General features: G+C 41.3%; 1 protein-coding gene across 2 annotated transcripts in view; it reads left to right on the top strand.

The window, feature by feature from the left end:
* The first annotated feature begins 1,877 nt into the window (after positions 1-1,877).
* The window catches only part of psd2 (pleckstrin and Sec7 domain containing 2), a 36,940-nt gene continuing 17,794 nt past the window's right edge, over positions 1,878-21,023 (top strand). Inside the window, exons 1-3 of one of the 2 annotated variants that reach the window (XM_023268838.3) lie at positions 1,878-2,427; positions 9,162-9,706; positions 11,505-12,293. In XM_023268838.3, coding sequence (XP_023124606.2) covers positions 9,249-9,706; positions 11,505-12,293 — 1,247 coding nt within the window. In that variant the 5' untranslated portion in view covers positions 1,878-2,427; positions 9,162-9,248. The remainder of the gene's footprint in view (positions 2,428-9,161; positions 9,707-11,504; positions 12,294-21,023) is intronic. The other variant, XM_023268839.3, reaches the window with a different exon arrangement.

The raw sequence follows: 21,023 nt of genomic DNA, 5'->3' as shown, positions 1-21,023 counted from the left end.
AGGTGATGCCAGCTGAAGCAACATCAACGCTAGCGAAGAGTCTTCCTAAACAGCAACAAATTTTTGCTATTGGTTGTAATAGTTCTATAAATAGGAAGGAAACAGAATAACGGAGGATTTATGTTACCTTACATGGTACATTTTATGTTTAGAGAACTGTTTTGGTATCTGTAAGATGCCCTGCAATGCATTCTGGTAGCGGAACGTCAAGTTTACTGCTCCTTTGCATAGCGTTGAGGCAACTTTATGCAAATGAGGATAGTCAGCAGCTTATTTCTCGACTCAAATGTCTTCCGAAACACATTTTGCAAAAGTGTTCCAGGAGCAGACGCTGACGCATCGTCCAATCAGGTGCGGCCACTGTTTGCATGGCTTCAGTACTGATTTCAGTTGAAGCATCTAGTGATAGAAGGTGATGCAGTCCAACACAAACCAGTACTCAACATGGGCAGAAAAAATGTTGATAGAAATGTTGTCGTCCTATTTGAGTTTAACCAATCAGTGATGTCATCTCCAAGTTCAATCGATCAGAAGGCCTTTTCTCAGGGCTGCTCTGGTACTTTATTCTTCCCCTAAAGTAACTCTAAAAGAGGTTCTAAGGAGGTGGTTAGAACAATTGAGGTTGTTGAGTTTAGAACAAAGGTTTGTCACCACCCTAAAGCTGTTTTCCTGCACTGGAAAACATCTAAGGGTCAATAAAAGACAACAGCAGGTCAACGGTCAATTCAGTGGGTTTAAACCAGAATCCTCAACTCAAAGTCAACTTAATTTCTAATGACTGAATGATTCAAAGGGATAAAATCCTGAAAATTAATCATTATCTGGTAATTATGATCAGAACTAATGTGGATTAAAATAAGTAATTGAAAGTGAAAAGTAGTTTTAATATGTCAGTAGTTTTTGGCATTGTTTCTGACATGGACATTTGTATCTTTAAGGTCCTGAGTGTGAGTTTAAAAAAAAAAAAAAAAAAAACAACAAAAAAAACTTCACACTGCATTAAAAATAACAATCATACATCAGACAAAATATTGTTGTTAATCATTGACACATGCCAGACTGTGGTAATCCAAACAAGATTTTCCACTCAATCACTTTTTTCAGTTAAAAATAATTTAAAATTAAAACAAGTATGGCATCAGGGTGCAACAGCCATTTAAAAGGTGAAAATCCTGAAAATTAATACATATTCAGTAATTATATACAGGGCTGATGTAGATTAGAAAAGATAAATCATTGAAAGTGAAAAATAATATTGATTTGTAACATTTTTTGGTATTGTTTTTGACATGGATATTTTTGTCTTTAAGGTCCTGAGTTTGAGTTTAAAAAAACAAAAACTTTACACTGCATAAAAGTAATGGTTCATTTGAATCAATGCTGTTATTAGTCAGTGACACATTTCACTCAGCACCTAGTACATGGATAAAAATCAGCTTTATTTCTATGATTAAATGAATATATTTAGTATTTATGACCAGGACTGGTGTAGAATAAAATAAGTAAGTCATTAAAGTGGTGTGTATGACTATGCAACTTTTTGGGGGGAATTGTTTTTTGACATTTTTGTCTTTAAGGATCTCTGTGGAACTTTTTAAAATCCCCCCCTAAGGGTTAAATGTGTCCAGTATTTTTTTGGTCATAATCAAACCGAGCTGTTTCATAGTTAACGATGACTCAATCCTGCTATTGACTGTTTCATAGGTCATGTTTTCCCTTGCAGACATCAAATTCCTGCCTAAACCGAACCGCAGCATGACCAATGCAGCATCCAGGATATGACAGCTGCAGGACTTTAGACCTTGGACGGCACTATTTGACCGTCTGTAAATCATCTGCATGCTTCTAAACATCTGCATCAACAACATCTGGGTTCCGCAGATAGTGGGGTTCAACCAGTTCGCAGCTCACTCTAATGACGGGGTCTTTGAACGCATCCCAGGTGTGGACAGATACCATGAGTGAGAAGCGCTTGTGTCAACAGCGCTAATCTTCTCCGCAGGCGGCGGTGTGTGATATCAACAGGCCCCGGAGACACGTCCCGTCCACGGTGTGAGTGACGGTGCCGGTTCACCAGCCGCCACTCAACCGGACGGAGGCTCCGCTCGGATCCACGGCGGAGAAGGAGGAGGAGGAGGAGGAGGAGACCCGGGGAGGACGCCTCCGTCTGTCCGTCCATTCATCTCATCATCCGGACCTCCCGTGTGCCCCTCTCTCTCCCTCCTCCCCCCCCCCAACCAAAACCGTAGCAACGGAGGCGCGAGACAACCTCGGACGTGAACACGCGCGTACCGGCGGAGGAGAGGAGCCGGAGAGGAGACGGTTCCGTCGGCGTTCAGAGCCCGGTGTGGATGTGGGAGAGGCGGGGGAGGACAGAGAAAGAGGAGAGCCGGAGAAACTCCTCCAGCGTCTGGCTGCGTTTTCCCGGTGAGTGTGGAACCGTTAATTTAAACCCACTGTTATCATCTGCCAAGCTAGCAGCGGCGCTAGTTAGCCGCTTAACCGGCAGTTTCACCGTCACATACCGCGTTGTGGAGTTATTTTAGTATTTACTGAGCAGGAGAGGCTGTCTTATTTCTGTTTTGTTAAATCTAGGAACACAAATGCAGCTTTGGTAGTGGAGCTAAGCTGGAAGATATGCAGCGTGCGGGCCGTGGGATTTATAGAAGGTGTGCGTGTTTTTCTCTCGCTTATTTCTGGTGAAAAAAGTCTTTCCTCTTCGCCTTTTTTTTTTTCAAAAAGGGGGAGACAAGTCGATCTTGAAACGCGACCAAGGTCTATTTTGGAAGGAAAAAGAAAAAAAAAGACACAACCACCGGCCTCAATTGAGCTTGAACCGTGTCTCCCAGCCATCCTGTTGTCATGGTTACTGGCTCGAGGAGGCTGGGAGACACACACACACACACACACGCACGCACGCACGCGCACGCACACACGCACGCACACATGCACGCACAAACGCTAAGAGAGGGAGACAGGAAGAGAGAGACAATACGCCTCGTCTGTCTGCTGTTTGTTTATGTCTTTCCATTGGGGGACTCCATTGCTTATTGCATTTTAACATCATCCTATACACACACACACACACACACACACACACACACACACACACACACACATATATATAAGGTCTGATGCTTCCTGTAAGCCCCCACAGGGATAATCTTACACAAGAGATTAAAATACCATTTCACACTTTGCTATAAAATCTCTGCTAACTATCCAGGACAAACAAACTGCCTACAGGAATCTATGTATAGAAATGATTTGTTACTTTTTGGCCGTGTTAAACTGACCTCTACCAAGATGTGAGGGGGCTTTTCTTAAACAGGTGTCTGATAGCCATTTATGTTTCATCCCCAAAAGTCCCTGTTATCTTAATTATAGACATTTGCATGCATTGGTGCTTCATTCACCCCCAAGTGAAGGCAAAAACGGGATAATCTCTCTCTAGTGTATTCATTTTTTAGCTCAAGGTGTCAGACATCCAGACAGCAGACTGTTCTTTCAACTCTTTCGCTTCTTCTGACGCTCTCTTGCGTAATCCTACAGATGACTTTATTAGCTCTGAAGCTGATCTGTAACATCAGGGCCAAAACCATATGCAACATTCTGCACATTCAGTGGTGTTAAAGTCTATTGTTTGGACTGCAAAAATATGATTTGGATTAATTTTATTTGCACTGAAAATCCAAAATTCAAAGAATATGGCACAAAATGGATGTTATGTTGGTATTTGTGTCTGATAATGAGGGAATGTAGCCCAAAACAAGATAAATGAGCACATTATTGTGAGCACAGAGTTAGATGTAAGCGTTTAGACTGACAAAATGTGAGAGGACAGTTGACCTTGACGGCACAGAAGTGACATATTGGGGTGATTTGGGGGAGCTGGCTGACTGTTACGCTCCAGTAGCCCGGCGTGGCTAGTTGAAGGCTCTGTGGCAGTCATGGAGGCTGTAGGAAAACACTCTGGGCTGTCTCCAGGTCCACGTTTTCCTGCTTTCCTGTGCCAAGCTTATAACCAGGAAATGATGAAATTATTTTCTTCCTCTCTGCAGCTGTGTTTGCAACACAACAGCATTTTCTTTTAAAGGTGACTCTGTCTCAGCACTCTGTGGCTGCAGATATAATGCTGCATGTTATGAACAGGGTCAGTAGGTCATTTATAGTATGAGACTACAGTGTTTTTTTTGTTGGCATGTCTCGCTGATGGACTGAAATAGAGAAGCGGAGGGGGAGGAGGAGGGGAGGTTTTCCTTCTGTGTCCTCAGTATGCAGATGAGACACCATCTATCAGCTCGCAGATTCATAAATTAATTTTGATTGCTAATTAGCTCTTTATGAGCAGTATTTAGAGGGTTGTCCTGGCAGTGTTAGCGTCTAGGTGTCTGTTGTGATACCCTTGTTTAGCTTTGACTCCTGTTCTGTGTTTCAGCTCCCCCACTTTCTAATTTCTCTTGTTTCTCCTCTGCTGTAGATTTTCCAACAAAAGCAAACATAAAGCAAATGCCGTGCCGGTTATGCATGTATGTGTGAACTGTCTGTGCACTTTGTAGTGTTGTTGACATTTTCAAAAACGAGGTAATCAACCTGATGTCAACGACTACTACAGTGAAGCGCTGTGTCCTTCACGCCACTCATCAGTGTTGTGGTGCTGCCTTTTAGTAAGGAATCCTCGTGATGGCACAGAGCACAAACAGAAGGGCTGCACACAAATGTTTTTGTTTGAAATGAACGCGGGCAGCACTACAAATATAATGAGGTCAGACAAGTTAAAAGTAGTCAATTGGCGGCTCGTTCCACCACTTAAACGCGGTAAAAGGAGGTGCAGTGATGCCCAACAGCAGCATCTGCAGGCAGAGTAGAGCTTTCAAAACAATTTAGATAGATAGATAGATAGATAGAAGGGATTAATCAGATTTAGTCTTTATAGAGCACAGCAGCAGGAGTGTCTATAATATAATGTTGAGGCTGTAATTTAATCACTTCATATCACAGTAGTTGTGTCAGAAAACCTGCAGCCTGGTTTTCCTCCCTATTGTGCAGCTCTGTCATTTGTTAGACTCTCAGAGAATCCTGGGTAATCCTCTGCACTGCATCGTGTTACATTCAGTCACTGCCAGTCCACTCGACAAGGGCCCCGTTTAAAGGCACAAAAGCATCTAGTTGTTTTATTTTTATGTATTGACTGTGCAAAGTTAAACTCCAGTGATTTTATTCTGAAAGGTCAGTTTCAAAATCATGGAGGATGCTCCTTAGCCTCTGAAATTAGCTGTATAGTATCTTCTGTGATTCTGGAGGAGCTCTGTTCGAGACTGTCTGAGGTACAAAACACAGAATTGATAGAGAAGACTGCAGATTTTTGGATTTTGAAAGGCAGTTACCCCAAACGGGTCTCCTTATGAGTTAGCTGTTGTGTTTAATAGTTAGTAAAGATCTTAAGGGTGGTGTTGGGTGATAGCATGATGGTGCAGTGGTTAGCAGTGCCGCCTCACAGAAAGAGTACAGTTTGCATGTTCTCCCTGTGTCCAGCTTCCTCCCACAGTCCAAAGACATGCACGCTAGGCTAATTGGTGATTTTAAATTGGCCAAGCATGCTTGTCGGTCTCTTTGTGTTCATCCTGCTATGAATTGGCAACCTGTCCCAATGTCAACTGGGAAAGGCTCCAGTTCTCTGTGACCCTTTACAGGATTAAGCGTGTATAGCTAATGGATGGATTTAGATGCAAAAAATGATACCAGCTTTGCAGGCCCCCCCCCCCCCCCCGCAGGTTTCTTTTCATCAAACATGGAGGATATTGTACATGGTAGAAATTTGCCATGTCTTGAAATGCAAGGTTCCCCATTTTTCATAAAAAGTGTAAGCACATGCACAATTTCAAGCTGAATTAAATAAGTATTGAACTTGAGGATGCAATGTCATTAACTCTTCATGCTCCAGTAAGATTGTCTCACTTTGGTGTTTTCATTGTTCTTATTACTTCACGAATGTTGCGTCCCTGCTGCCTATAGAGACCACTCATGCTTATCGCTGGAGTCTCTCAGTGGACTGCGGCTCTCAGGGATCAATAAATTAAGTTGAAGTGTACATGTGCATTCTTTGCAGTGCAGACAGACAGAGAGAGATATAAAAGAGGCAGAAAAGAGCAGTTTAAGAGCATCTTGGCCTTTTAATCAACGTCATTCTCACTGGATTGGTGGGTTTGATGTCTGGGGGAGGGAATGATTTCAGATGTGTTTACGTGTTGTTCACATGATTGGCAGATGGTCCGATCGCAATTAAAGGAAATTGATAAGGCTTAAGAGGCCCAGTGTTCTGCTGACAAAAGTGGAATGCAGTCAGTCCTTCCTGACAGCCATTGTATAAACAGAGACACAAAGCTGACTGAAAGACACACACTCCCTTTCTCTATCGTTGGCTCTGTTTTCTGCATCCGTCCATGTGGGGTGTCTGAGCACATCTGCTGTCTCTCCTCAGCAGCCGGATTCATAGTGCTGCTCACTTCCACAGTCCTCTTTTTCTTCTTTTTTTTCCACTGGATGAGACCCATTTACCTCAATTACTACAAAATGAGAGGCCGAGACAGAAAGGAAAGGAAAGAGAGAGAGTTGAGTTTAGACTGTGAGATAGCAGAAAACATAATGTAGAACAGATGAAGAGGACAGAGTGGGAGAAAACCAAGACACTGGAGACGCAGAGAATTCCCACTTATCGTGTCTGGTTTCATAACAGTTTCCATTTATGGAGATGTGTCACCGTTATTTGTGTGTGTCTGCATGGTAATATGTGCAAATTCTTCTTCGTGGAATACCATAAATGGATGCAAATTGTGCATGTTTGCCTTTGCATAGTTCATGTTTTATGCAGTCAGTACCTGAGTTGTTAAAGGCTGTAAGCAGATGTTAATTCAAGTGAGTGATTTAGGTCTTTTTCGAAGACATATCGTTCTTCATGTGTCATTAGAAATGGCTGCCCGACTGATGCCTCTGCAGATGGACTACAATAAAACAGCCTGGTGACAAATAAATAATGTCCATAATCCTTCTGGTGAAAAAAACTACCAAAGGAAAGAAATGAGTTGGCCAACCACTGATGGTGTATTCAGAAAGTATTTGTTGAGACATCAGTCAGTTTCTCCTCTGAGATCACTGCAACAGCAGACAGAGAGAGAGAAGGATTAGAGGAGGCTACAGTAGCACACACACAGTGACTGTAATGTTTTGTTGTATATTCAAACATTTCTTCTTGTGTATTCACTTTTCTTCCGTTTAGACTGAAATGCAACGAGGAAGACGATAGCGTAAAACCAAGGTGTTTGCTCTCCGGTTCTTGCCTGTCAGTGCTTTAACAATAGTGTTCCCATGGCGATGAGGATTGAGACCTCCACAGCAGTGTTGCAGTTGTGTGACAGCATGAAGCCTGAAAGAGGAAGAAGTTCTGCTTTAATTAGGAACTTGAAATGAGGGAGCAATTTGTAGGATTTTTTTTCGGGCTCTGCATAATTTGCATCATCCTTTTGCAGCTCTGATGAAACATTTAGTGGGCCTCTGGTGTCCTCATGCTCAGGGGCCGAGCCAAAACACGTGCAACATCATAGATACAAACTTGGCATGCATCCTAGCCTGTCACAAATCTTTCCTCTTCGCTATGGTCCTATTTTTTTCCTGCAGTTTGACACAGAAATGCAAGAAATTTCCCCCTGAGAAACCACAAAGTATTTTTGGCAGGATTACGGAGGCTCATTTCAGCCTAACTAGGTTCCTACCTGCATCTGCATGCCATCAGAAAAGCTATGAATCCAGTAAATATTTTACTGCAGTTATGCTACAAGTCCCTCGCTGCGGATGATTCAGCAGAGCAGAGATCTAGTGTGTCAGTGTCTGGTTGGATCAGGCAGACAGGGCTGCTTCCTGGCTGCACTCTGTATGATAATTATAGCACAATAGAACAAGACTATGTAAAAGTAAAAAGAAAATATTTTTACTGATTGAAGTGGAAAGTCCATTCGTGACCTTGGAAATAGCGTTTGGAAAAGAACCATCAGTAGCTGTTCTGGAGCTTTTATCATACGAACTACCTCAGCTCATAAAGTTTTCCCAGTTTTCAATTGCACAAGCTCATGTTTCCATTTTTCTAAACATTTCAAAGACCCTTTGTTCAGTTTTGAGAGTGAAAGTTTATCGTGGACCTTGAATATGTGATATGTTTGACGTTTTGTGCAACCAACAGCCAGAAGCCCAAACAATTATATTCTCTTTTTATTTCTCCTTGCGGTTTTTATCTTTGCAGTTTTGCTTTACAAGTAATCATTTCTTGAAATTGTTGGTACATTTTTTGCTCAGTTGTTATGGGTAGTCATTTCACACATATCAAATTCCTCATCCAATTCATCACTTTATCAAAAAGATCAATTCAATTATTATTCTCACTAAAAAAAAAAAATTTGAAAAAGAATGATATATCAAAGCCAGCATTAATTCACCCCTAACTATCTTTGCAGAGCTGTAATTAAGAGCTGCTCATTAGCATTTGCCCTTGAGCCTCAGTAAGAATAGAGGAAGACCTACTGTACAGAGGTCTCGCCTGCTCTAACAGCACTGCAAATTAGAGTAACAGTAGACCATTGAGACACATGTTCAAATCTCAGGTTACTATCATGCATTTACACAAAGCACAGAGGAAGCAGGCATGGAAACAGGGTGCTCCTCAGCTGTAAAATCTCCACATAGATCAAGAGCTAGCTATGAGTTTGTAGGATCATTCTGACAGGAATCTGTGGGGTTTAAATCTGCCTCCTCGCCTGCCTGCCTGCCTCTGCTGTCTCCTTTCTCTACCTTTTTCCTGCCCTCCTTTCGTAACAGTTTTGGGATCATGTGGTGCAGAGGACAAAGTGTTCCAGGCATATACATCTCCCTCTCTAACGCACACACATGCACACTTAGAAAAACACTGCAACACACATGCACAGCTGCTCCTTTGTTGAGGGTGACCTCTGTGACTTGCTATTAAGACTAGAAATAATCAAGTGACTGTACTGCCATAGTTATTACAGTCATTTCATAACGCTGCCTTCTGCACCTCCTCATATTTGTTCGTTACTTTCATTTTTTACTGATCTTTCTCTATTCTGTGTGTCTTTCTGCTTCTATGTTCTCAGCAAAGGGTTCTTCCTAATTGCTGATTTGAAGCTCTGATCCTAATATCCGGATAGAGTAGACAGTCTCCCCCCTCAGTGAAGGGCACCATGACCCAGGAGGGGCAGGATCTGCCCTCTGCCACACCACCAGAAAACCCAGTGGAGCCCAACACCACCGCAGAGACACAAAACAAGGCAGATGAGGACAAGCTGGAGGCCAGGGCGAAGCAGGAGATAGACAAACAAGAAGACGAGATCAGAGAAAGAGAGGATGGGGGACAAGCGGAGACACAGAGAGAAGGAGATGGGAGGGCAGAAGTAGAGGGTGAGGTGAAGCAGGAGAGGGAAGATGGCATTGGAGATGAGCATCAGCAGGCAGAAGGGGAGGCGGAGGGAGAGAGCGAAGGGACGAGAGAGGAAGGATGTATGAATGTGGAGGTGAGCTCAGCGGGGGAGGAGGCAACATGTGAAGCAGAGGAGATGAAAGAGGAAGAGGAGGGCAAGGGAAATGAAGAAATGCAGCCATCTACAGAGGAGGAGGCAACTAACCAACAACCAGCTGGGAAGTGAGTTCATGCATTTACTCTTGTCCATCATATACAGTGTAATGATGTTAAAGTGTGACTAAATGCTTTGATCTTTAGGTGTCCAAAGGGGATATAAAATTAAAATGAGCAAGAAAATGGTTCATCCCTTTTCTGGTTTGTGTGGTGTGAGAATCCACATGCAATCAGCAGTTTTTACAGCTTTCATCTTAACCCTCTGAACCCCAAGCAGTTTGTGGCCATATTTTTTGCTTCTGTCACATTTTTACTCGCTGTGGGCTCATTATTTTTCCCTGCGAAATAAAGTCCTCTACTGCAACAGCACAACCATGGCTGTAAGGAGGGAGAACTCAAATGTGTCATTTTGTGCATTATGATAAAGCTATAAATCATAAAAAAAGAGAATTCACAAGTTGAATCAACCCAGAATCAACATGTACAACATTCTTCCAAATGCCCACAGATGCTACCAGTCCCGAAAAACAATAGTGACGCTTATATTTTTAATTTGTTTCCATCGTTGCCTTGTATTTGCTATGTAAACACAGCCTGCAGTTCAGTCAAAAATGCCTGAATTTTTGTCACATGACTTTTGGTCACAGCTGAGTCAATAATGGCTTCTCTGTTGCAACGAGGAGCTCAGAATTTTTTATTTTTCACAGTAACTGGCAGCAACAAATGGTTTATTTTGGGCACGTTTGTATATAGTACTTTGATTCTTCTTTTTATTTTTTAAGAGTATTTTGTATCTAATTTTATTATTTGCACTGTTGCCAATTGTCATGTTCGTCAGACAAATTTCGTTGTACTTCTGAACAATGACAATAAAATCTCTTTAATCTTTTAATCTTTAATTTTTATGTGACACATTTGGAATAACATCATTTTGATAAAATATCACAATTAGCTTAGATTTGGTTGGATTGGATGATACTTCCTGTTTTTGTAGTTTCTGACTCTGGTAAATGGTGTAATTTTGGCAATTTAAAAAAAAATTAAATGCCTCTCAAACCCACCCACAACTTTTTGGGTTTAGAGATTTAATGAACACACACTCATACACAGGTTCTTTGTTATAATAGCCTAAGACTGCCTGTAGTGGTTGGACAACCCACCTTTATGTTTTCCATTAATATCACGATAGAATTTCACTTCTCTGTCCTGAATAGTTTAAATGGCAAATAGTTTTCTCTGGTGCATAATTAGCTTAATGTGCTTCACTCACTTTTTTACAAAATAAATAGGCAACAAGTCTCAACTAAATGAGATGAAAAGAAAACAGCAAAAACTACTTAATTTTGTAGGGATGAGGGAACCAGTAACCAGTTTTTTTGCTGTCAGAAAGACAATGACAGTAGAAAAGCTTAAAATGTGGCAGAAAAGCTACTGATTGCAGTGAGAAGGGAGAAAAGCACAGAAATATAAGAACGCACTATATTGTTGCTGCTGTTTTACATCAGCCTTATGTGATACTAATTAAATGTCTTATTTCTGTCCATTAGAAGCGAACGGCAGAACAGTAGTATTCTACTGTTTTAGATAAAAAGGATGAAATAGTGATGCTTTGACAGACGAATGGAGATGAGTTTCCAGCTGTTCACACAGAAGCAAAAAGCACAGTGCTTTTTTATCTTTCATCTTGCTTCAATTGTCAGTGTGGCTATTCAAGTTCAAATATTTGCCCAATGTGCAGACTTCTCCTGAATGAGGAATTATTTCAGCAGTGAATATGAATGATCTGTTTTGCATGTGTGTACAACTCAACAAAGAAACTGTCGTACGGTTAATTTATATTCTATATCTATATTTTCCTTTACAGACTGGCAAATGGTATAGGTGTGAATGATGACGAGGATGAAGCGGCTGAGGAAGATGAGGGAGGAGAAGAGGGTGGGACACAAACACATTTGGACACTTTCAGCTCTAACTTTGAGACAACTGTAGAACAAGCTGACACAGAAGTGGAGGAAGAGGAGGAAGAGGTGCAGAAAGGGGGAGATGGAAGAGAAAATCAGGACAGTTTCAGCTCGGTGTTTGAGCAGATTGTTGAACAGGTTGAAGTCCAGGAGGAGGAGGAGGAGGAGGAGGAGGAGGAGGAGGAAGAGGAGAGACAGTTGCAGGAGGAGAGGGAGAAAAGTAGGGTGGACAACAAAGATGGTTTCAGCTCCACATTTGAGCGCATTGTAGAGTCTGCCCTGCTGAGGGGAGGAACCTGCTACAGCAGCCTGGACTCTCTGGACGTGCTGTCGCTCACAGATGAGACGGACAGCTGCGTCAGCTTCGAGGCGCCACTGACGCCGCTCATCCAACAGAGGGCGCTGTTACAGGGTCCTGAACCGCTGGAGCTGGAGTTGGCAACGGTTCAGGAGCAGGAAGGGGCTGAGGCTGGACCAGACGCCCCAGGTGCTGATCTCACGGCTGGGGAGTGTGCTGTCCGTGGAGCTGGAGCAGGAGCTGGAGTAGGAGGAAGCCCGCTGAGGACCACCATACCAGGGAGCAGGTCGGAGTTTGTGCTGAGCCAGCCTGGACGCTGGGCCATCCCCAATGGATACCATACAGACTTCCAGGGAGCTATGGAAGGCTGTGGAGCCATGACCAACTCTGTCAGGTAAGATGGAGGCCAGTTTTAGCAAATTTGAGTCCCTGTGTTTAAATATGTGTATATTTTCAGTACCCTAGGCCAGGGTTTTCCTGGCTCAGAATGGGCCTTTAGGTTGGTGACTATTGTGACAGTCAGCATTATAAGATCATGTACAGTACAGTGAGTCTGTTATATGACAGAAATTCTTGCATTTTCCTGCTATCTCTGGCCATTTAATGAACAAAAACATCTAATAAGCTTGAGTAAATGAAACCGCAATTAATGAATCTGATTAGAAAATGGTAGTTTCAGTAGAAAGCAACTGAACTTCTCTTTCAGGTTCTTGAAGACTAGGATTACCGTGACCTGACCGAGAATCACAGATCTGACAAGATTAGGAAATTCAGATTTAATTCTCAATTGATATTATTTTAATGATGGTGATTTTCCTCTGGTGCTGCCAAAAACCTCTTCGTTAGGATTGCCAAAAACTCTTCTAGCCAGGAAGCACCTAGTATTTACCTTATTCTATGGGTATACTTTTGGTCTAAACATAAATTAAATTCCTGAAGAAAGCCTGAGCAATATACACATGTCCATTCCAGCCCTTTATTTTATATGCAGGTCAGTTTTGTTGTGTGTTGTTATCAGTGTACATCACCTTTTCTTTCTTCACAGTATTGTTTTTTTATATTACCACTCGCTGTTGTCACGGTCAGAAATATTCAAACTTTACACACAAGAGATATCAAATTATAAATATCATTGAATGCTCTTTCAGTATAAAAAAGTGATATGGTTGTCATATTTCCTGTTAATCTTATGTTGTTTCTTGGCACTTTTTAAAAAATACTGTGGAAAAGTTTTCTTCCTAAAATGAGCAGTGCAAAGTACGTTTCTTGTTAACTCGAGATGAACTAGACAATCTGACGTTTGCTGTTTCATACATAAATTTTTTTTACACTATGAATTTTGGAAGCATTTGGATGAAAGTGTAGATCAGTGATGACAGATTCCAGTGCGTGTCGGGTTGTTGAAGCTTTGTGCAGATGTCGTACTCGTGTAATTAACTTGCTGTGACCTTGTCTCAACCAGCAGGTGGCATGAGCAAGTGAGACCCAGCTGTGGGATCTTTTAGAGAGGGGGTAGCAGGGTTAGTTGGAGGTGAATGAGATGTTCTGGCTTTTTAAAAGAGAGTGGTTTGTACATACATGAAAACTCACACAAACCCTTAGCAGACTGCCAAATAGGAACCAGCCAAGCAACAAAAAACAAGACGCAGAGGAAAAAAAGAAGATTCATGTTACTCATCCTAAAACCCTTTGTACCTTTTGAAAAGGGAGAGACTTGTACACGGTTGTGCGCTTCAGTGAGAATGCTACATTTACACAGCAGACTTAAACAGCATCAAGCAAACAAAATGGTCAGACTGAAAAATTCAAAGTTGCAGCAGGAGCACTGTTACATTTTTATGGAGTGAGACTGCTGAAGCAGGATTGTCGCATTTGAAATGAGAGGAGCTGGCAGTGACTGAGAGCCTAGTAAACCCTGACAGCAAGTTTATGCAACAGACCTGCACACTGTGACTCAGGTATTTGCTCTGTTCAACCATTTTTGTAAAAGCATACTTGCACAGTGGGGAGAGATAACCACGGTGCTGCCAAATTACAAAAGGTGTATGCATGACAGGAGATCTCTGAACGGAAACTGAATTCATAGGACTAGCGTGACAGTTTTGTATGTGAGAAAATTTACACAGCAGGATGGAAATGGGATACTGGGATGCCTGTCACTATATTGAATCGCTGTACAGCAAGTGCATCCTTCCTTTGTCGCAGATTGTCAGTAGATATTTATGGCAGTACTGAGATTTCACACTGTCTCTGATCACTAACTCACCCAGTCTGACCATCATTTGCATAAACCCCAAGGGACCGAAAAAAACCACAACAGCTGACACTACTTTTTATGTTTAATTATCTTAATAGCACTAAAGAGGGTTGAGGAAGACAGTACAGAGCTGCTGAAGGGGGAGGCTGTAATTGGAACCATATGGGGAAAAAACATGTAATTTGAACTATGGCTATACGTCTGTCTGGCTGGCTGGCATGTACATAACCCCTTGTTCTCTAGCACTGTCCCCCTGCACAGTTTCTACTAGGGAGGGAATGACTGTCGGCTTGGACAAGTACTGGAGTCGATATTTGGTATCTCTTTTAAATAATCGATTATTGATAAATTAAGCACACTACTTTGAATCTGATGTAGCTGCTTCTCTTTGTCTGTAGTCATTGTCTCTACAGCAGACAGACTCTCCAAAAACTGAACAACAAACAAGCCATTGCCACAAAACAGGAAATTTCACAGTGTCTAAGGCTATGCTAATGGTTAGCAGCTAAGTTAGGAGGCAGCCACAGATTACCCTGAAAACAGTGTCTAGACGAAACAACTAGACACTACAAACTAATATCGCTTTAAGATATGGGCCTTAGTGGGCAATCAAAGCAATAAAACAGCATAAGATGCCAAGACAAACTGTTCAATCTCAATTAGTCGATCTTAGAGTAAACAAAAGAGAGCGTCCGAACATCGTGTGATGCTCGTCACTCTTTTTGCTGTAGTAGTCCTTACTAATGAAGAAGCCTAGTTAGGAATGACAGGGTCCCTGCCTGCTGTCACATGTTGTTAATGAATATTTGTTGATCTGTTTAACTAACTGCTGGGATTTGTTGTCAGACTCTCCTGGTGCTTTACAGCTCAGTATGAGTTTTAAGATGAATGAAGGATTTTGGATGTCGGCTCTGCTCTCCCCTCTCTCTCTCCCCTTCTCTCTCACCCCGGTCTGCAGATGTTGTCCTTTAAGCACAGCCTTGCTTCCTGACCACCAGCGCCAAACTGAATGAGCTATTGTTTATGTCATGACATCATCGTCTTCAGCTTTCCTCTGCCCAGCGGGGTCTTACAGCGAGTGTGTATGTGTGTAAGTGAGTGATTATTGCTCTGTGTTAGCCAGCTTGCCAGACATTCGAGCACTTAAATGTAGAGTGGATACATCTGCTAGTCCGTCTTAAAGGGAAAGTTTGACTTCTAAGGACACTTTATTAGGTCCTTGATACTCATTCAACATCAGTTTTTTGGGATATTTAAAAAGAAGTTACAAGCATCAACAATTCTAATCCAAGTCGAGTTTGTCTTGTAATATTCTCTAGCGGGAATGTGCATAATTTAAAACGGCTGCTTTTCAGCCCAGTTGAATTAAAGTAGGTTGAAGTAGGATGAATATAAATGGCAGTAATTAAAATGAAACACCACAGCGCTGTTGGAAGTTTTTTCTTTTCTTAGGGATGGCTAATTAGACAGATGGGACAAAATAATACCTAAAATTAACATTGAAAGCTTTTTGTGATTCACAGCGAAATGAGTGTGTCAAAGCAAAACATTCATTTATACGAGCTGTACGGGCTTCTTATTGTGTTGTTTTTCATCTAAATGTCTCCTATCCATATACATTATCTCATCCATGTGTAATGTGAACATGTCTTTCCTTGTTTCATTTCATCTCCTCTTCTTTATTCTGTCACTCATTCTCTTCGTTCGCTCCATCTCACCTCCTGACGCTCTATTCATTTCTCCACTTCATCCATCTTATCTCACTTTATCTCATCCCGCATCCTCCACACAGACACACTATCCCCCTTTCTTCTTCGCATCTTCCCCCTTTTCCATTTCCCCTGCAGTGCAATCCTACTGCTGCTTCTTATCTTTCACTTCTCCTCTCCCTACCTTCATTCCTGCCAGAGGGTAGCCACAGAATTGGCACAGTTATACATTTTGGCACCTCAGGCGTCGTGGACAGCTAGTCTTTTTCACCGCAGGACAGAGCCACTGCAGAACAACGGATAAAAAATGGCGAGTCAATCAGTGAGTCACTCAGCTTGGCAGACATTTAGCTATCAGTCAGTCTGTCAGCCCATTTCTTCACCTGCCATCCAGAATTTCTGGGACTCGAATGAATTTGTAGGTTTATTTTCTTTTAAATGATGTCTCCATTTAGGTGCTGCTGCCACGTAATTATTTCTGTGGCGTTTTTGTACTGCATTTTCCACTTGTGTCACTTGTTGACTTTGGATGGCATACCTCAACCATAAATTGGAAAAAAAAAAGTCTGTAGCCATGCTAGCAGCTCTGTGAGGCAGTACTTAGACACAGCAATGCTTTAAGTTTAATGTTGGCACGTTAATATGCTCAGAATGACAGTGTCTACCGGGTAGAGACTAATTGTTAGCATGCCAGCATTTTAAAATCTAAAAAGTATTGAAAATCAATTCAAATTTCGACTTGATCATGGAAATAGCTGAAAAGTGAAAGAACTATAAATCATCTTGATTGTAGTTCTAAACATTTCTCTCATAACCACCAATATGAACTTCACAATGGCAATAGAGGTTATCCTCTGGACAACATTAATCCTATAATAGTTGAGATTTTTCAGTCTGAATCTAAGTAACAGACCAAAACAACTGACTTTCCCTGGAGCCAAACAGCTTGTGTGACTAAAAACTGTGCTAAAAACATTTATTTTACTGAATATATAGCTAAGTAATGAACACTGATCATTATGCTTGCAAGGAACACATGTGACAACATGTCTACACAGCATGGATGTTTGCCATTACTGGTGTTAGAGAGTGAATCCAAATGACAAGAAGGTGGAAGAGACAGAATAGTGTGTCTGCAGAAAATCATTGGCATGCACTGTGAAGCAGTTGGATCAGCATATGTGTCTCAAAATGCTTCAGAAACTCTGTTAGTGAGTCATAAATCAGTGCTACACATGTCTAGCATGGTCTTTTTGAATGCAGCTGAAATAGTGATTCTCCAGTTTTTCTTACTAGTACTTTGATCGTATTTTTACAGATTCTTTAACAGGATAAACCTTTGTTATTATTTAAAGTGTGAGTGAAAAGAAACAACACAGACTTATAGATCTTTACCTAATCCAAAGTGATTCAGACGGCTTTCAAAGCTCACAGCCCTGGTGCATACACACAAAATTCAGGCTTCGACTTTCATAACAGACAGAGCTTTGATGACGCCCCGGGCGGAGACAAGAAGCCTAATCTCACCTCAGTCAAACTCTCCCTGTAGATCCTCTTGCTGCTGTTACTGATTATTCTGACATCAGTGGATGAAGGCAATAAAGTCGGCAGTCGGCCACAGGGATATGGAAGAAATTGACAAGTATTTCAGACTGTGTAAACATGCTGTCCAGCACATGCAGATAAGAAGTGACAGTACTAGTCTCTTACTCAGCAAACCTGCTTGTTAGTTTTCAGGCATTTCAGTCAGTATGTTGTGTAGTTTGTCAGCATGCCAGCCAGGTTTCCATCAGTCAGTCACATCTTTGTTGGGTTAGTTAGTCAGCGATTTCTACTTGACAGTAGTTGTGGATCTCTGGTCTCTGCAGGGACCGTTACTAAGGTTGAAGCTTAACCTTAATCCATCGAAGAGCCTAAAACCACCATGAAAACATACTGACTGCCTGTCTGTCTGTCACTCTGCCTGTCTAGCAGCTTAATACAGAGAAGGCCATATCTGCACATTGGAGCCAACTAGTTGAATGCAGCTCATTTGATAGGGCAAACTGCAGTGTAGCATCCCTGCACTCTCAGAGAAACGCTCAAAGAGACAAACTGACATGAACATGCCTCGCATTAAAGCACAAACCAATACGCAAAAGTCATGCTATAGGATGTGGAGATTATGAACGCCTCTACACACTGTACACACTTGTCCAGTACCTCTAGCCGCACATTTGCATGCATTCATGTGTTCCTATGCGTATCTGCGTGGGAAACCTGCTGCAAGTGTGTGTTCCTCCCACTATAGCTCATGAGTCTACTAGATCTAAGCCCAAGCAGAGCAGATAAAAGCCGGGCGCAGTTGTTTCCATATCAGAGAAGCAGCTCTGCCATGTGGACTAATCTCTTTCATACACAGTGCTGAGTGCAGAAATGCGCATACACGTTAAAGACATGTGGGCCAGCAGCGTGCATGCATAAACAAAAAATGCATTTAATTCTTGTACATCCTGAAGCTCGCTCTGTGACACAGATATGGGAGCTCTTTATATCTATCTTTCACACCCTGGATCTTTCTGTTTCTATCTCTCACATATTCCAGGATGTCACTTTGGGAAATAAAACCCTTAGCGTGGTTCTATAGCACTGCTGAAACATCCTACAGATTATCCTTTCCTGGCTCTCACTCAGGCAGTGATATGGACACACTCATCCACGCACAGTCACACAGACATAAATAGACGCGTATGCACTTTTTGCAAAACAACACATATGAAATTCTCTTTCACCCTCTCACCACAGACACACACATAGAAATTGAATCATTTCAGCGCAGAAAGATTTATCCCTGTCTATTTATAGCTCGACTCTGTGTTTTATGACACAGCCCACAGTCTTACTGTAGCGCTGAGTGTTTTGGGTGAATGAGGTTCTTCTATTTCTCTCCTCTGAGGCGTCTTCTCAGCACTTCCTGTGGGTGCTCAGTGAAAGTCGAACCACGCTCTAGAAACATTTTTTGCCTGTTTTTTTGGCAGTTATTTTGTAGCTTTTGTCAGATGAAGCTGTTGCGCCAAACACAGTCCCACACCTGAACATAATTAGTCTCACCCAGCCAAAAGAGGTCACCATTGTCCATTGTTTGCAGCTGAGTAGGTGTTTTTTGGGTCTTGTTTTTGTGTTTGAGAGAGCAGAGAGGGAGACCAAGAAAGCAATCCAAGCCACAACATAAAACCCAGGTTTGTAACAATTACATTTAACAAGATTACTGTTGTTGCCAAATAAAAGTACTTAAAATGAGTATGCAATTTTGGAAATTAACTGGTTTCTGCAATTTATTGTTCGTGGTAATGTAAGTCTTTCTTTTTGATGCCAGTGTACACTGGTGTAAATTAGCCATGCTGTATTTTTCTTATGCAATTTTAAACGTCACAGGAGTTTAGTTTGCTGTGGTTTTTAACAGCTATTCATCGCGTTGGAAATAAGTGTTCTCATTTGAACGTCATCATTTTCACTTAAGTAGATTTGAATTGAGTCTTTTGTGCCTTCTGGATCCACAGCTTAAAAATACCTGTTCTATATCTACTAGTGAGTAAGAAATTAGTTTTTTAAGGGAAACAAGCGCAGTTACAATCATGAATTATGCAGTAAAATTTAAACTGTATTTATAGTAATTTTTTCTCATTTTTGACTTCAGTTAGTAGTAGTCACATGGTAAAGTAGATTTTAACATTTTTTACCATTTGATACGATTTTCATTGCTGCATATTGAAAGTGCTTAACATTAGTATATAATCTCTGAATGAAGTGGCTTCTCCATTTTTTTAGTCACTATTTTTAAGGTACGGTTGTACAGTGTTCTCATTTGAATATCATAACCTTCATTTGCATGTGCATTGTGAATCAACAGTTTAAAAATACCTGAACTATATCTACTTATTAAGGAAATAGAGATTATTTTTAAGGGGGAAAAGTACAGCAATTTAGCTTACAATCATGAGCTCTGCTATAAAGTTTAGATGCTCTTGTAGGTTTTTAGTCATTTTGAACATCAGTCGGTTGCAGATATGTCAATAGCAAACTTAATGCAGAAAAAGGACAAAATTTAAATGCAGCATAATTTACTCCCTCCTCACCTGAGGTAAATGATACTTGATTGATTCTGGTTACTCTACTAGTATCCGTTTTTTTAAAAATGTATTTATCAAGAGACTGCGGGTATAAACCGACCATTAGCTGCGCATTTCGTACAGCTTTCGTCTCCTCTTTCCCTTTCTGTATTATTGTTTTTATAATCCCACTTTTCTATGGGAAATAGCAACAACTACTTCCAAGCAGAAATACAAACCAGCCAGTTATTTTTTTTTTAACAGGATGATAATGAGCTAGAACATTCAGCGCTGGAGAATAATTTGGCTATGCAAGACCACTTGATCAGCTCAACAAACATACAGACTAATATCAATATATCTGCCAAGAGATAATATCAGCAAATATTTTGGTCCAGCTGATTTATCTCCAGCTGTAATACAAATGTTCATGAGTTTGAGTGTTGTAGTACATGTTGAGTTTCAAGGAAGTATGACTTTTACAACAAATGGATATTACAAATGCTCTAAGAAATACATATAATTTGATTTTAAGTCAACAATACCAAGGTAATATCAGAAATGATCTAATACAGATGTTTAAGAGGATAATTCAGCTTTCTGTGATGCTGTGTCTTTCCATTATAGATGCATGGATGGAAACAGGACTGTTGCTGTAATAAATTAATATGTGGCTTTTTATATGTTGAGTTTATTGGTGTCTACGGCGTTGCAAGATTGAGCTCAAAGTCCAAACCTCAAATCCTTTTTGAGTCAGACTTTGGCTGATTGATTGAAAAGCACAAAACAAGGACTTCTTGTAATCGGTTGCACATGTTATTGAGAAGCATGTGCAACCTTTTCTGGCCAACTGCTCTGAAACCGAATCACTTTTTCCCCATGCGCCGGCTGCCACGAGAGCATCCACGTCTGTGCTGCTGCAGGTTTATAAATTCTGCTGCCTGCGAAAAATCCATTGTGTGTGAATGACAAAGGTTGAGTCATGGCAGTAAGCTGCAAAAAAAAAAAAAAAAAAAAAAAAACCCTGACTTGTGACCAGTGTTTGGCAGTCTACAAGAAAGCCCTCTGAA

The sequence above is a fragment of the Amphiprion ocellaris genome, chromosome 13 (assembly GCF_022539595.1).
Source record: "Amphiprion ocellaris isolate individual 3 ecotype Okinawa chromosome 13, ASM2253959v1, whole genome shotgun sequence".
Classification (NCBI taxonomy): domain Eukaryota; kingdom Metazoa; phylum Chordata; class Actinopteri; family Pomacentridae; genus Amphiprion; species Amphiprion ocellaris.
Note: the sequence above shows the minus strand (reverse complement) of the source record. Positions and strands in the feature narration are given on the sequence as shown.